General features: G+C 41.3%; 1 protein-coding gene across 1 annotated transcript in view; it reads right to left on the bottom strand.

The window, feature by feature from the left end:
• The window catches only part of ppp1r12c (protein phosphatase 1, regulatory subunit 12C), a 23,352-nt gene that overhangs the window by 5,146 nt on the left and 1,403 nt on the right, over positions 1-16,803 (bottom strand). Inside the window, exons 2-16 of the mRNA XM_034098701.2 lie at positions 12,760-14,212; positions 8,609-8,783; positions 8,384-8,514; positions 7,926-8,044; positions 7,643-7,802; positions 7,394-7,538; positions 5,778-5,852; positions 5,626-5,690; positions 4,982-5,094; positions 4,831-4,892; positions 3,997-4,127; positions 3,142-3,229; positions 2,233-2,350; positions 897-1,012; positions 145-191 (exon numbers count right to left, since the gene is read on the bottom strand). Of these exons, the coding sequence (XP_033954592.1) occupies positions 145-191; positions 897-1,012; positions 2,233-2,350; positions 3,142-3,229; positions 3,997-4,127; positions 4,831-4,892; positions 4,982-5,094; positions 5,626-5,690; positions 5,778-5,852; positions 7,394-7,538; positions 7,643-7,802; positions 7,926-8,044; positions 8,384-8,514; positions 8,609-8,783; positions 12,760-12,956 (1,742 nt within the window). The 5' untranslated portion in view covers positions 12,957-14,212. The remainder of the gene's footprint in view (positions 1-144; positions 192-896; positions 1,013-2,232; positions 2,351-3,141; positions 3,230-3,996; positions 4,128-4,830; positions 4,893-4,981; positions 5,095-5,625; positions 5,691-5,777; positions 5,853-7,393; positions 7,539-7,642; positions 7,803-7,925; positions 8,045-8,383; positions 8,515-8,608; positions 8,784-12,759; positions 14,213-16,803) is intronic.

Genomic DNA, 16,803 nt, shown 5'->3' with positions numbered 1-16,803 from the left:
AGATAATAATAAATAAATAAAATAAATGATTCTGCTTTCATGGCTGGTCTCTGATAGGATGCAATATAAAAACAACATCAAAAAGAGTTGAAGAAAATGAACGACTGAAACCATATGCAAGAGATTAGAAACAGTAACACTTACTTGGAGTTACTGTTCCAATCGTCCAAATGAGCGTCCTCCTCTTCATTCTTAAAACAAAGACATCTCACTATCTGCACAGCACTGCACTTCCATCTGAATTAATACATACTACAAAGAAGGCACTTCACACATCTGTGTGTTCTTCACCACACTTTATTCATTACATTTTGTTACTAAAATGCTGTGATTGGACAGTCATTGATATGATCTGTCTCAGCTTGTATTTAGTTGAAATGTTGTACCAAATGATATCGTCAACTGACTGTCGAATCAAAGAAGCACAAATGAATATTTTACAAACATTGAACTGGAAAAGTTAAAAGAAGTCGGCGTTTAAAATAATATGCAAAACAGGAAGCTTTTGCAAATGTGCAACATAAAATAAAGTGCTCCATTTTAGAATGAAATACACATTTTAGCTTGAATGACAATTTTTCTATTTCTTTTTAAAAACTTTGAATAGACGAAAATAACGTTATAGTATAAATGTTGAACAGCTTTGATCTTCTTTTTTCTTTCTTTCAAAGATATATATATTGAGTTTATCCCGCCTGGATTTTAAATCTGGGTCTAAATGGAATTAGATATATTCTCATAAACATATGCAGCTGCTCATTGATGACCTTGGAAACATATTTAATAACCTTCACAATGGAGAAAGCTGCCTAAAAGGCTGTATGTGAGACATGTCCCAGAGACCAGTTGGGTTTTGTCTTTCAAATGTCCTGTCCCTACTTGGATTAGATGGTTACCTCTGCGCCTGGCAGAACGATGCCAGTCGAGCGTCTCTCCTTCCTCCCTCTCCTCCTGTCCTTCACTCCCAGACGCTTCTCCCCCTCCGCCTCCACCTGGCTCAGCGCGTCTGTATCTGAAACACATGCAGGCCCACAGAAACAAGTCAAAATCAAACTACCAATAAAGTTCCAAAAGAGAATGCATATGACGAACACAACTCAAACACCGAAGTTCACGTGAGGCTGGAGACTTCAGGATTGATCCGAACACATACGCAGTCATCAGCTGTGGCGGAGGGTAACTAAGTACATTTACTTAAAGAGGCTCTATTGTGCTTTTTGGAGCTGTCCCTCTCCTGTAGTCTTATATAACGCATACAATAAGCTCAAATAATGATACTTCAAAAAAAGATATAATAATATAGAATAAAAGTAAGTAAAGGTATGCATGTTGTACAATAAGATATACAGTGGAGTATAGGTATGAATACGTTATTAAAGAGGCTCTTTTGTGCTTTTCCCTGTAGTATCTTCCGTAGCTTTGTGTGCATGTAAACGGTCTGCAAAGGCTACAATCCCTGTGTTCCCTACAGAGAGTTTCTCTCCCACACTCCCCTGCCTGAAACGCCTCCATTCGACTCCTTTATTTACTTCCATAACATAGTGACATCACTATGAAACACTAGCGCTCCAATACATTGTACTTGATAGGCTAAGGGTCTGAACATCTCTAAGCGGCTGTCACAAAAGAGCCGACAACCAATCAGAGCAGTCTGGCCTCTGGGAGAAGCTTGAGGTACTTTGCATTGTTCATAAGGAATATAATGCATTATCCACACATTAACTTGTACTTTAGTTGGATTTAAAAATGGCCATTCTGCTTGACAGTACTTTGAGTATATTTTGATGCCTATACTTTTGTACTTTTACTTAGGTAAAACTTTGAATGCAGGACTTGTAACAAAGTATTTCTACCTAAACTGTGGTATTTCTACTTTAGTTGAGTGTGAGATTCAAGTACTTCTTCCAACTCTAGTCATCAAGTATCCAAACTGTACTTTCTGTTTAACAGGAAGCTCCCTTTTCTCTGTCAGATCTCTGCAAGTTGAGTCTTGAGTTCCCATCAGAAAAACCAAACTAGAGTGGAGTGTGGGAGGGGGCGAAAACACACCATAAAGAGGAAGATGTACACAACCAACTATGACTTCATGGTCGACCACGCCTCATGGGCACCAGCAGCAGACGCTCATGCGAGAAAACCTCAGTTGCTATCTGGCAGGGCACTCCACCCACAACATACAGCATGGTTATATTTGGCCGTCTGCACAACAGTACACATTTGACTGGTGCGCACCCCTTTCAGCAGGCGTGATGGTAACGATGGGGCTGACAGGCTGGATGTTGCGAGGGGGGGGCTCTTCAGCTTTAGCCACCGTCTTCTCCGCTTCCTTCAAATCTGTCAGAGTCACACCCTGCAGGCACAGAGCAGAGAACGACATCACGCAACAGTTTCTTAGAAATGTATTCTGCCTCTCCATCGAGAAGTCAACCACATTCAGTGACTCACTCGCTCCAAACGGTGTCCAGGAAGGGGCTACACGTCACGAGACGAGATAAGGGTGTTGAGGCTTCTGGACCAATACTCAAATTGGCTAGAGCTACTCAATACTCATTTTACATGTATGCCCTTGAACATCTGTTTGGAGTTCTGGATGAAAATGGTCCAAAGATAATAAATATAATGATTCTGTTTGGTCAAATACATATTTTTTATTTCATTGTACCTGGTGCAATGACAATAAAGGAACTATAATCTATTCTTCTCTTGATTAAGGGTTTCGAAGAAATACATTGCAAATCCAATTTCTATTGGAAAAGATGATTTACCATGACAAGGTACAAAGATGTTATTCTATTTAGACGGATAACAGCACTTGTACGTAAAGGCACTCGAGATCCTTTCAGAATGTATGTCAGTGTATCTGTAAGGTCAGTGCTTCGATAGCTATTTGAAGAAACGAGGGAATGAGATTAGAAGGTAGAGAAAATGGATCTGTTATATGTTATAGTAGCACATGCAGCCTTTCCACTTTCTCCCATGATATCTGTGTCGTTGTCTTGGTTTTTACTTTCCTTCCCTACCACACACTTGTAGACACAGAAGGCAGAAGGGCAGTGAAGACAAGAGATGCATCAAAGATTATTTTGTTTGCCTTGTAAACAAAAATACAACAAGAAGAAGAAGCAGCAGCACCAGCAGTACCTGTGTGGAGCGGCGAGACTGCCGCATCAGCCGTGAGCGAGCTTTCCTCTGAGACTCAGACTCCTCGTCTCGGCTTGGAGCCTGGAACCTTAACACATCAACACATCACATGTTACATGCACAGTATTAAGAACGTTTTCTACAAACAAACACTAACATCTGGCTTCCTCGTGAGGGAGATTAACATTTTAGATGTCATAATAAATGTGTTGGTGTTGTTGATGCCTATGAGATTAACTATGTTAGGAAGTCACGTACTGAGGAAGCTGAATGTTCGATTGTATCACACTTGCCATAAGGTCAGCATTTTTTTAAATAAATAATTTAAACACTGTCACAGAATAAAACATAAGGTCTTTCCTTCCATGCCACATGAAGTTAAAGTATTCAGAACTATCAACTCTCCATATTATGAAGAATTTCTCTGACATTTCTTCTGTGGGAAAGGTTACATGCAGCATTGCATCCTGGGAAAAATAGTCAAATCCTAAAAAAGTGATGGAAAGGATATTTATATTTATAACATTAGGGATTTTGACAGTTATTATAATCTATCAATGTTCAAAACGTACTTCTACAATGCTCTCCTGCCACCAGACTCTGCTTGACAGAGTCAGACATACTACCAGAACCTTTTTTAACACCAACTCTGGGATGAAAAAAATGGGAATAAGTCAAACATATTGCCTAGTTCAGCAGGTTTTCCAAGGTTTAAAAACCTGCATATACACACCCGTTTTGTTAGAAACAGGGTATTGAATAACCCTGGTCATAAACCAGGCATGACAGATTGTTGGATAGGGCATAACGTAGAATTAAGTGGTATTAAATTAGGGTTCCTGTCTTGATTCTTACTTGCGCCTGTCTGTGTTGGGGGTGTTGGGGCTCTCAGCCGCGCCGTCCCTGGTCTGAGGGGTGGGTTGGACTCTGGCGGTGCGGTTAGCCTTGTCCTGCTCCTTCTCCTCATCACCTCTCTCCTCTGGTGTCTGAAAAACACCAGAAACGTAACTGTAATTAACTGTTCCTAATCCAAATGCTATGGCGTCATTAATGTCAACGTGCTGTTCAAATGTGTCTCTTTAGATCACAGTAAGAAAAGACCAGAAGACGTTTCTTCACATGTCTTCATCAGAAGTGTGTGGAAAACCTCTGTTGAAATGATGTGTGTGAAGGCGGGAACTCTTCGATGAAATCAGTAAGTATTCAATTAGATGTCCTCCTCCATTTGGAATATCTATCACTGATGTTGGTTTTAATATATGTACATTAGATAAACCACAATCTGACCTCTTCTCACATTTCTTTGATCTCAATCCAAATCAAATCCCAATCCTTACTGCACATGTGTTTCTATTACACTGCCATCCAAGTTTGTGGGTGTAGTTTTTGGGAGCTTTAATGACATCGATTGTTAGTATTGTTACGTTGAACCCAAACAAGCTATTTCTAATGCATATGCCATGTGGTGGAGCGTGTGAGTATCGATATAACAGAAGACAAGGATGATGAATATCCAATATTATGTCTTATTCGACAGTCAGACTATTACGAATCGTAGAACACAAATTAACCAAAGGTCTCCAGAGAAGAGTCAAATATGTTTGCAATATCAAAGATGTTTTACTACATTTGGAAGACTTGGCCGAGAGAAACAGTTTTCTGTGTGACATTTTGATCAGTGATTTGTACCTTGTCCGCAGGGCTAACGGTGGACGTGGTCGCACTCTCTGGAGTGGACACGGTGGAGCTTTCTGAAAAAGGGGAGAGAGCACATCTTTCAATCAGCACGCAGAGATGTGTAGTAGTTCTGGTCAGACTGTCAGAAGAGCCGCTGTCTTACCGGGACTGCTCTCTTTCTCCTCGCTCAGCTCCAGGCCCCCTGACACGCCCCTCTCTTTGGACTGGTCCTGCACGTTCATCTTTTCTTTACTGCTCATCCTGCACACTGCGCTCCTGGAAAGAGGACAGACGCTAGTTATGAGGGGCCTCAATGGAGGAGATAAAGGGAGGCTTGTCTCCCTGCGCTCATTACATGCTACTGTTTATGTTGCCGTAATATATGAATAAACACCTAATAGATTGGTGCATGAACGAGTCCTTAAACCAGGATATTAGTTAGCATTTACTGTTTAACGGTTCTTTCTTCTCAAAGTCAACCTTTTCCTAAAGCTGATGATTTGTTTGGTTCTAACATTTTAATTACATCAGTATAAACAGCTGCTGCTAACATCGACGTCATGAGACCGCCCAACATCATCCCGCTAAACATTAGCCACCTTTAGCCTAACGGTGCTGACCGTCATGTAGTTAGTCTATAGCCTAACGTTAGCTTTTCACTTCTGTTTTGCATTTGCCAAAATATGCCATTGCTTATTCACCACCTGTCGGGAAACCTGCCATGAATATTCACAGGAAGGAACCCATTGTATAAAGAAAGAAGAGAGAAACACGTGTTATTCAGATAAGCTGCATGTTGATATCTACCTCCGCCGTTTGTTTAGTGCGTTTGCAGCAGTGGAGCCTTGTTGGTTTTGCTTTTCCAATATGGACTGTGGAGAGATAGAGGGAGCTGTGAGTGGTCTTTTGAATCACCTTCAGTAAATGCATGTAATACTAGGAAGCCAGCTCTTTCTCACATTTGCTTGTTTCTGTGATAACTCTTCCAAGAGCTCCTCAACGCTTTCATCAGCCACATCATACGGTGTCTGACCCTACACAATAAAGAAACAATTGAAAAACACACGTATTATGATAAGAGATGTTAGATTTACAGTAAAGTACAGTTAGCGGCCCGATGAGTTAACTTAAAGGTCCCGTGTCACGGCCATTTCTACTGATCATAGTTCCATCGTTGAGTCGACTAGAATAGATTCACATTGTTCAATGTTCCAAACTCACATTGGTTTCTCAGCATCTCTGTAAAGTCTGTGTATTCACTCTCTGTCCTAAACGGCTTGTTGAAGCTCCTGCCCTTATCACGTCCGGTTCCTTTGACAAAAAGCAAAGCATTCTCTCCATAGGGTTTTGGAAAGTAGCTCCAAATAAGGTCTGTGTTTGACTCACATTGAAGAGACGGATCACGTTTTGTTCTACGACATTAAATCCATCAGCAGTGTCCCCGCTGGTGATTTCTGAAGAGTTGAGGTGTCTGAGAAACGATGGTTGTTACCAAGCGGCTGAATAGGACTACAGAAGTTGTCGAGGCCATTGTACGTCATTACGCCGAACACGTAAACACTCCTCTAAGTGTGTTTGCCCTGTTCTGCTTGAAAGCACGTCCCTGCCTCCTGCAAAGTGTTCAAACAAACGCTTCAACTCGTACCGTTTACAATCTGTATGTTTGAATATGGATCTTAAGTCGGCGTGACGTTGAAGCAGCGACCCTGCTGTAGTTCCTTTATAGCATAACGTTAGCATTTTGCAACTAGATTTATGATTCGAAAATTATAAAATGTGGATATTATCCGGCTGAACAAAACGTGACCCGTCTCTTAAATGTGTCTCAACCACAGACCTTATTTCCAGCTATTTTCTAAATTCCTATGGAGAAATTGCATTGGTTTTTGACGAAGGAACCGGAAGGAGTTTACTTCCGGGCTTTAGGACGCGTCACTGCGGTTCTCTCTTTCAGCCCTGTTAGAAAAGTGCTGATTCTTGGTCAGTAGCTGCTGGCCCCGCCCCCTTTTGAGCACGGCCAGGCAAGCTGTGAGCTGCAGAGGGAAGAGGGGCTGCACTGAGCAGATACAGCTTAATGCTGCCGTAATTAAATGCCATATCAAGTTCCAAACCACATCAAGGATTATTTCTGAAACAGTATGGCGCTCAAACGCTTCTTCTATTACATTCCATGTTACTTGTTAGACGCTTTTATCCAAAGCGACGTACATACTCAATACTGTGGACAATCCCCACAGGAGCAATTTGGGGTGAAGGGTCTCAGGGACACAACGACATGCTGACTGCAGTGGGGTTTGAACCTGTGACCCCCTGATCCCAACACCAAGGCTCTATCTACTGCGCCACACGCCTTGCGGGTTTACCACAAGGTGAGTTCCTTTTTTTATTTCCTGCTTTTTTTACACATACTCTCTCCAGTACAGGTTAGCTCTAAGTGTTAGCGATGCTTGCTAATGTAAACTAAGACCATATTACGTCCAAAACACGTCGCGCATCAAAAGGGGCATTTAGCATGACAGGAGACCTTTAATGTCAAAGAAAATAATATCAAATTCTACTATCTTTTGAGCCTCACCGCGTTGCTGCGGGCCTCCATATTGCACAGCTGCTCAGCCAGAATGCGACAGGCCTCCCCCTGACCCCAGTGTGCCGCCGCATGGAGAGGCGTCCAGCCGTCCAAGTCCTTCGCTGACACGTCAAGCTCACACTGACACAGAATCCTGGACAACATAACAGCAAGGTTATAACAACTGTAACAGAGTCTTCCTGAAAGAAAATATAACAATAACATATTCATAACTCAATTATTAAAATAATGTCTTACTTGAGGGCCTCATGGTAGCCTTTGGCAGCCGCCACATGCAGCGGGGTAGCCCCGGTTTTGGGGTGTCGAACATCAGCAGGGAGGCCCTCAGTCAGCCAGGTCCGGGCATCCGCCATGATCTGCTCTTCCTCCAGACGCTTGGCTGCATCCAAGTCCACACCTGGACACCAATAGACAATATAAAATAAACGCCTCCCTTGTTTTATAATTTTAATCAAATTAGATTGGGCTTTATTGGCATGAATGTTACAGGTAACAATGACAATACTCCCGCCTCACTCACCCAGTCTCACAGTGTAACTCTGAAGGAGGGACTCAGTGGCCTCGTCCAGAGCGAGGTCCATAGGAACGTCCCCGTCACAGTTCACAGCAGAGAGGGACGCACCTCGCTGCAAAAGAAAACTGACAAAACAATCCTAGTTAGATCTACACACAACAAAAATATCATTAATAGACAAACCTAAGCCTATCACATATTTTAACAAAAGGTATTATTCACGTAATAAATGACTGTAGGGGAAAAAAAGTGAAACAATTGTTAAATTATCTGAGCAGTTTGTGTGCCAGGCCAGACCACTCATGCTTTAGCGGACTTGTTTTCCTGCCAAACAGGACAACAATGTAAGTATTGTTAAATGCACAAATGCTCTGGCACCCACGCTGCATTCTGACGTCCCTGAAGTACCAACGAGTACTGTATTATACAGCTGCTTCTGCTAACTAGAAAGATATACTACACACTCTGCAATGTCAGGGTAGCTGCAAGAGGCGGCAACATGCAGCGGTGTCCACCCCTCACTGTCAACCTGGTTCACGTCGGCACCGTGCTCCAAAAGGAAGGACACGATGTCCATGCTGCCATCTATGCAGGACTGTGAGGCAGAAAGGAAAATAAAGATAAATGTAAGCATTCATTCTCAGCATCACCAATATTTTTTATTAAACCTCTGGAAGAAAACAACTGACCTGGTGAAGTGCCGTGATTCCATCGGCATTGGAACAGTTGATAATTTCTAACACTTCCTCCCCGTCTGTAATTTTGGTTTCTTTGGCCTCCATCAGCATCACCTCGGCCTCCTCCGTGTCTCCGCTGGCACAGGCAGCCAGGAACTCCGCAGCCCTGTCAAACCTCACCCTTTTCCTAAAGACAGAGGAAACAGCTGGTCAGGTTGTCGAAGATTCAAAGATTTTAAGGCTTTATTGTCATGTGCACAATAGCTTGGTTTTGGCATGAAAAGAAAAATCAACAATGCTCTATCAACAATGCAACATACTATGAACGTGCAAGAAGAAATAGAAATAAGAAGAGCTTTAAGTGTTTTACCGGGTCGAAGGACCCTTTTGAAATTGGAAGAATTGTTACTATTTGTATTATTATTTCTACAATGCATTGCAGATTTGAGGGTGCCACCTGGAACACAGCCCCTATAACTTTATTTTAGGTATACTGCAAATCCAACAGCCATTTTTATTTTATATTAGCTATATATAACAAACATGCTTTGTAGCACCAGTGTGTTTTATAAAGGGGAGAGACAAAATAATAAACACATTACAACACGGCTACAATAGACTTGTTTGACGAGTTAAAGGGATGGTTTGGGTTTATAAAGTGGGGTTGTTTGAGGCACTAACTCACACACTCAGTCTATTACTTATAATAGATAGTGCTAGGTGTCTTAATGGGATTATTGACATTCAACAAAGTCACAAATTACCAAAAAACTAACTATTCATACACCAGCAACTCCTGCTTTATGCAAGCTAAAATGACTGACTTTTATCAAATAAGTCTGGTAGCTCTGAAGAGAGCATTTACAATGGTTTTAATTGAAAAAGGGCCTTTTGACAGCAAGATAAATGGTGAAAATATTCTGAATACGGCATACACTAAAACTGATGTTGTTTTCTTTTGAGGGTGGCTAAAATCTGTCTTGCTGCTGCCCCTGTCCACAGCAGTACATTCTCTAAATATCTCTTTAAAAAGGAATGGTATGCTCATGACACTCATTTTTTAAAAATTATCATCCGATAAAACAGACCAGTCTCTCTCTTTTTTTTTTTAATCCGATGACATTATCAGTGATTTTAAACTGATTATATACCGAAATAACATCAACACTGTGGGCGCCGCCATTTCCCGGACGTGACGTAATCCATGCGTTTGGTTTTCGAGGACACGTTGATCTCCATGTTATTTACTGTAGTTTCTCTCTTCAAATATGCCTCACTGTATCGCCAAATATTGCCATAATTCGGATAGGAACAATCCACGGAATGCTCGGTTCCATCTGTTGCCAAAAGGTAAGCATAAGAAGTACATTCGGAGGCAGTGACTAGCGAAATGTGGCCGGCCCGAACCGAGAGATTCACAGGCTCATGTATGCAGCGAACATTTCACATTTCCGGACGACTACTCTGAGAGTATGATAAAACATAACATGGGATTTATGGAACAACCATTACTCAATGGAGATGCAGTACCATCGGTCTTTCTGGTGTCATCACCGACCAGGACACCAGTTCGGCCAGTAGAGAAATCGCCCTCTGCAAGTGTGAAGCGACGGAGGAGCAGAAGTAGTGCTCGGAGTAAGAATAAGGTATGTTATAGCGCATTTCCATTGCAGCGGCTAGCCCCGTTTTAACGTCCAGGCCAGGACAGTTTTTGGTGGCCTTTCCATATAGCGTAGTACCGGCTAGTGTGTATTTCCCCCCAGTTTTTCCGGCCCCATAAAATCGTTATTCTATGGCCAGGGACAACGAAGCTGAGTATGCTAAACTAGAGAGGGAATCTCTAGCAAGGGTGGTACTACATGCATACATATAGTATCTTACATCATCTTCCCATTATACACACATGCATTTCCAAACATCTGGACTACCTATGTTGCAAATGTATTATCTTTTCAATTTACACACGGCATCTATTGCACGTCTGTCCGTCCTGGGAGAGGGATCCCTCCTCTGCTGCTCTCCCTGAGGTTTCTCCCATGTTCCCTTTAAACTGGGTTTTCTTCGGAAGTTTTTCCTTGTACGATGTGAGGGTCTTAGGACAGAGGGTGTCGTATTGTCATACTGATATGTATGGCTGAATTCCCCCATCCAATCTCTTCACATTGGTCAAAACTTCTTCCTCTGCTGACGAGTCCGAACTGAAATACTCCACCATGTTTCCGTGTGTTGACAAAGTGAACGCATGGATGACGTCACGACCATCACGTGACTACTGAAAATGGCAAACATGGCGGCGGCCAGACGGAATATACAGGTCTTGATAAAAAAGAGCTATAAAATCATTATTTACCGGGGAATATCGCTGATTTCTTCAGGGTATGGTTTAAACATAATGTTTCACTAAATACTGAAGTTTTGATTAATTATCTAATGAGTGGACCATTCCTTTAAAGAGGTTTCTTAACAGGATAAGGCTGGCAATGTTCTCTTGAATCTCATGAAAAGAGCCAACAATTCAATGTTCCATCTCTTACTATTTTCACAAATCCTTCCTGTTTGTGTAACTCATCGCCAAGGACATTTGGTTCCAACTTCCTACTGAAGACTTACATTTTGAACAGTGTGTCATAGGGTCAAATGTCATTATTGAAAAAGGACAAGATGACTTTCTAAAGTAGCAGGGCACTTTTTGAAACCAAACTACTCAAACAGGATGAGAATGATTGCAAACTGTGGATTTGGGGGTCTCATGACTATTTAAGGCAGCAGGAAGGTATATGTGGAATCGACTTAAAATAAACTACAATTTTTTTGTTTTTGGGTGACAATGGAAGTCTATGTAAAGACACAAACAAGACCATGCCTTAAATACACAGACAACACTTGGTGTATGATCAGTTAATGGGTGGTTAGGGTCTTTTTTTTTTTGTGGTACTTGTTGACAAGAGAAAATACAGATTAACACAAGATTTAATCATTGTCTCTTTTAATCCATATCTTATTTGTTTTGTAACACAAATGTCCCTTTGAGTGTCTTTTAGTTAGTCTTAGCTACGGCAGTTGATGTCATCAGAAATGTGACTTACCTATATTCATAACTTTGCACTAATCGAACAAATAATGTCAGTGAGGTATGTTTCAGCCTAAAAAGATAAAGCCACTTTCCCACTGGTTATGGCTGTCATGGGGTGTAAAGTAACTAAGTACAATTACTCAAGTACAATTTTGAGATACTAGACTAGTACTTTACTTGAATATATTTATTTGTGGCTACTTTGTACATCTACCCCACTCCAATTCGGAGATAAATAATGCAATTTTACTTAAAAGTACATTTACTTACTTATTTAATACCTTTAGTTACTTCACGGATTTGGATTAATGATGTGAAATATAATCAAGTGTTAAATCAGACTTTAGTTCCACCTGGAGTAAATCCACCAGCTACCCTGCAGTATACAAAGTCATTCAAACTAGCTGCACCTTTTACCAGCTTTGAGAACACTTTAATGCATCAATAATTATATTCAAAACATTTACTATATATTATAATAAAATGGTCCAATCTGCATAATGAGTAGGCTACTTTTACTTTTGGTAATTTATGTAGGCTATGTTTTGCTGATAACACTTTTGTACTTGTACCTAAGTAACATTTGCAATCCAGGAATTGTAATTGAAATAGAGTATTCCTACACTGCTGTGTTTCTCCTTTTACTTAAGTACAAGAAACGAGTACTTCTTCCACCTCTGTGGCTTTCCCATAAACCATAATATGAGTGTGAATAGTGAGTTAGCAACACAGTGCTGGAAAATCAGACCCTCACCGGGACTGACTGTATGACACTTTTCTTGCACGCTAGCTAGCTGGCTAGCCAACCAACACAAACACTACAAACTATGGCCTCAAAAAAAGCCATAGACCACTGACAGTTTTATTAAAAACAGGACATTATTGTGTTATTTCAACGTAAGACGTTTTCCAGCCGCAGGTAGCCTAATATAATGTACATAAGCCATGTATGTTATGTTGTTTAGTCTACCCCCTGTCCAAGCCCACGCACAACATTCCGCCTTTAGCATATATTCAGATGTTGAGCTAAGCTAGCTGGCTGCTAGCTAGCTGTTATTGTAAAGCTGTTTGGCAGGAGACGTTTCCTCACCGTCTTTTGAACTGGGGACTGGTTTCATCTCTGCCTCCACACACTGGCGGCTCCCTTGGCGGCTCGCTGGGCTCGGCCTCCGACGAGTCCACTGCTCCGTGCCACCTTCGCCTTGGCACGTCCGACGCTTTGTTGGTGCAGGAGCTGGCCCAGCGCTTCAGCTGGTCCCGCCGCTTGCTCCTCGCCGAGTCCCCCATTATTTATCCGAGGAGGACTATGTTTTTAAAAATAAAACATTTGCTAACAGGGAACGACACACCCTCCATGTGTACACTTTCACTTCCTGGTTCTTGCTCTCTGGATGTGGAGGAAGGAAGCCTCGGCTCGTGCTCGTGGGGGTCGGGAGCGCGCAAAGCTGCTGATCAGGCCTGTATGTCTGACGTCACCACCTCTGTCCTGCACTAGAGTAGACCCCAGAGGGGAAACCAACTGAAACAGCTCCGTGCCTTGGCACTGTGCACATACAGTTAGCACTGAACTTCCTGTTATTGTGCTTCTTGTGGTCACTTGTAGATTACAATAATATCCAAACTAAAGAAAAGAGAGCAACCAAAACAAACTGATAACAAGGCAAGGCAGAGCAAGTTCATTTATAGAGCACATTTCAGCAACACTTATTTTCAAAGTGCTCTAAACAAAAGATCAGATGCATCAAGACAATCCCCAGAGAAACACACTAAAGGACATTGAACAAAGAGCAAAGCAAACATATCTCTTAACACTGGCATATCCACCCTGATCACATGACACATCCTCTGTTCCTGTTGATTATATTGTCTTGTTATATACATAAAATGTGTTATTATTGTTGTTATTAAAGCCAATACTCAATTAAATCAAGCTATAACATTTTGAAAAAGATAAGAAATGTGTTTTAGTCTTTCATTGGTCTTTATCCTACGTACTATGTTAAAAACAATTATTCGGCAGACAGGAAGCCAGTGTATTGAACTCAAAACTGGACTGATGTGATCCACTTTCTTGGTCTTACAGAGGAATCAAGCAGCATTGTTTTGAATCAGCTGCAGTTATCTTATTGACTTTTAGAGGCTGCTACAGTATTGGAGTCTAGTATAGATAAATGCTTGAACCCATGTTTCTAAATCCTGCTGAGACAGGGCTAACAAGACCGTAGAAGCCACTACCTACATGTAACCTTTATAAAGGGTGCCATACTAAAAAGTGAGACTTAAGAATAACTCATCTGACTATCTGGTGGGAAGCAGAGGATATTGAGCAAGCAGTACAGAAGTGTACAGACGTTTGCTTCCCCATATGGAGACAAAGGGGCCAGTTTATTGAGATGACAGTAAGCAGCACATAATGTTTCCCATTCAGTTTAAATGGTAACATATGCAACCTCCTGCCTTTGGCACATTAGTGAAGTCCTCCCACTTTTTGGGAATGTCTCCATTTACAACTGCTCCTCCTGATCCATGCAGTGGCTGCTAGCCTGAGGGAGAGATAACCCGTGTTAATAACAAGTGTTTCAAAGAATGCAGTTTGTCATAGAGTTATGGCCATTACTTAAAGGTGGGGTATGTCATTTATTTCAGAAACACTTTTTGTTATATTCCATGGAATGCTCTTCCCGATAACAATTAATATATTGAATGCTTTGACAATAAATACATAATATTTCATCTGTGGAAGCTGGCCCGGCTAAAATAACTGGATGGCCTACCTGCCTGTCAGCCTTCCATCTCGTGCATAAACTTACCTCGTGCCCTCATTGGTCATGTGCGCGTTTGTGTGTGTTGGAGGATGGGGCTCTGTAAGGAAGTCTGAAGGAAGGGGTAGATTATTTCCGCTTGTGTACTTTTTAATTCTAGCGCACTCGAGCTGATTTCTCCAAAATTACATACCCCACCTTTAACATATTGAGTAACAAGTTTACCACAAATCCTTGCACAATGGTACCAAATGGCAAGCTTCTGAATTTACTAGAAAACGGTCAACAAAATAGACCAGCTAGCAGGGCCGGCCCTAGACTTTTGGGGCCCCTAAGCAAGCTTTGGCTTGGGGGCCCCCCTCACTCTAGCGCGTTCTCACTACACACAACATGGAACCAACTTTTGTCTTATGATGTTAGCATAAGCACACATATTGTATAAATAAGCATGTAAATACCGTGGACCTAACCTCCTCTAAGGGGGTCCTCACCTCCTCTAGGGCGGTCCGGGGGCATGATCCCCCGGGAAGATATTTTTTTTTAAATATTGAAGTTAAGAGCATCAAACTGGTGCACTTCGAGAGCAAAATGAAGAGATCTATGGATACATCTTTCAACACCCATATGAAACAGAACTGTAAACAGATTTTTCTTTATGGATATTTTACAAATCACTCCCCTTTTAAACTGTATTCTTGTTTTACAGTCATATAGTATTTCATAACTGTTTTTCATTTATTCTCTCTGGCTGTCCATCTCATAATGTTCACATAGAAACTAGCTGTCAATAGGAATATCAACCAGAAGAATTATAATTTCATGCAAAAATCTGTCACAAAAAGAGGTTGCACATTTAAATTCAGGTGGTGTTATGGCAACGTCAGTGGCCAAACAGCCACATTTACTGCTGCAAATACGTTCAAACATGCTGTCGACACATAAAGCAGTGGCAACTATGCCACCATTTCAGCTGACTTTTTTTCCGAAATACTGTCACATAACATCCATATATTTCAGTGCTAGGTTGATGCTTAGCTAAGTTAACTGAAACACTTTAACTGACAGGACTCAGGATCAACTGTGTACTGTAACATACATGCCAACCTTTCCAAATCCAAAAGAGGTAGGTTTGCGAGCTGCAAATGTGCACGCCCAAATGAGGTAATCAGAAGAAATGGAACCCCAGTAATTACATGTATAAACCATGTATTTAACATATATTGCATCATTTTATGCATTTTTCAGAAAAAGTAGTAGTTTGGTAAACAGTGACATCAACGACATGTTTGGTCTGTAAAATGCCCGAAAAGTAAAAGAATAATATTAATAATAACTTTATTTATATAGCACCTTTCATACATGGGATTGCAGTTCAAAGTGCTTTACATCAGTAAAGAATCAGACATAAAATCAGTGTAAAACAAGAATGGGAGATAAATATCCCAAAGTCTCCACATTTTATTATATTTTTAATGTGTTTCTGGTCCTCTTTCAGTTGAGACAGTGTAGATGAAGGATGTGTCAGGATGTAGAACTCTTGTGTGAACATTGGATAAAGCCAGGTTCATATTCTTGTTTCATGTTGTTGACATATTAGAGTCAAAGGTTTGCACAGAGCGAAATATCTTTGTGTTGCGCCATAAATCAGAAAATACTGCATTAAAAAAGTCATTTCCTGCATTTTTCCACTGATAAAGTGAGATATAAATAATGTACAGGCTTTCAGATTGCTGTAGTTCACTAAACAGAGACATTAACGACATGTTTGGTGTTGAAAATGTCAAAAAAAGGGAAAGAATGGGAGATAAATATCCCCAAATCTCAAAATGGTATTATATTTTGTGTGTGTTTGTGGTCCTCTTTCAGTTGAGACACTGTAGGTGAAGGATGCTTCAGGGAAAGACCAAACACTGGATGTCTTTCAGTCGCCAACATGTGTTTTCGAGACACTGATATTAACGGGGAAACCCTGCAGGACTCAAATGCCTCGTCTCTGTTCCCTCACTCATTTGGGAGTGATTACCCATCAGCCCCGGGGGTGCAGAGGAAAGGCAGCGTTACCCCCGGTCTGCACGTTGTTTCTCTCTCAGAAACACAGAGGACTGTTTGTATGATGGGATCACAGACACGCTGCAAACGGTGTCCGCCAAAAGTCGAGTCCAGTGTCTATGTAGTATCATTTGTATTTGTTATAGTTTGGGAAGATTGAAAATCGGTAGGGAAAGCCAGCTAAGTCGGTAGGCGGTAGAAACATGTCAAAAGCGGTAGACTACCGCCCAAATTGGTAGGGTTGGCAGGTATGCTGTAAGGTAGCTTCTAGCTTCATGTCGGACAGTAAGTCAACATTTTCCAGAGAGCATTCTTTGAAAACA

This window comes from Pseudochaenichthys georgianus, chromosome 1 (genome assembly GCF_902827115.2).
Source record: "Pseudochaenichthys georgianus chromosome 1, fPseGeo1.2, whole genome shotgun sequence".
Lineage (NCBI taxonomy): Eukaryota > Metazoa > Chordata > Actinopteri > Perciformes > Channichthyidae > Pseudochaenichthys > Pseudochaenichthys georgianus.
Note: the sequence above shows the minus strand (reverse complement) of the source record. Positions and strands in the feature narration are given on the sequence as shown.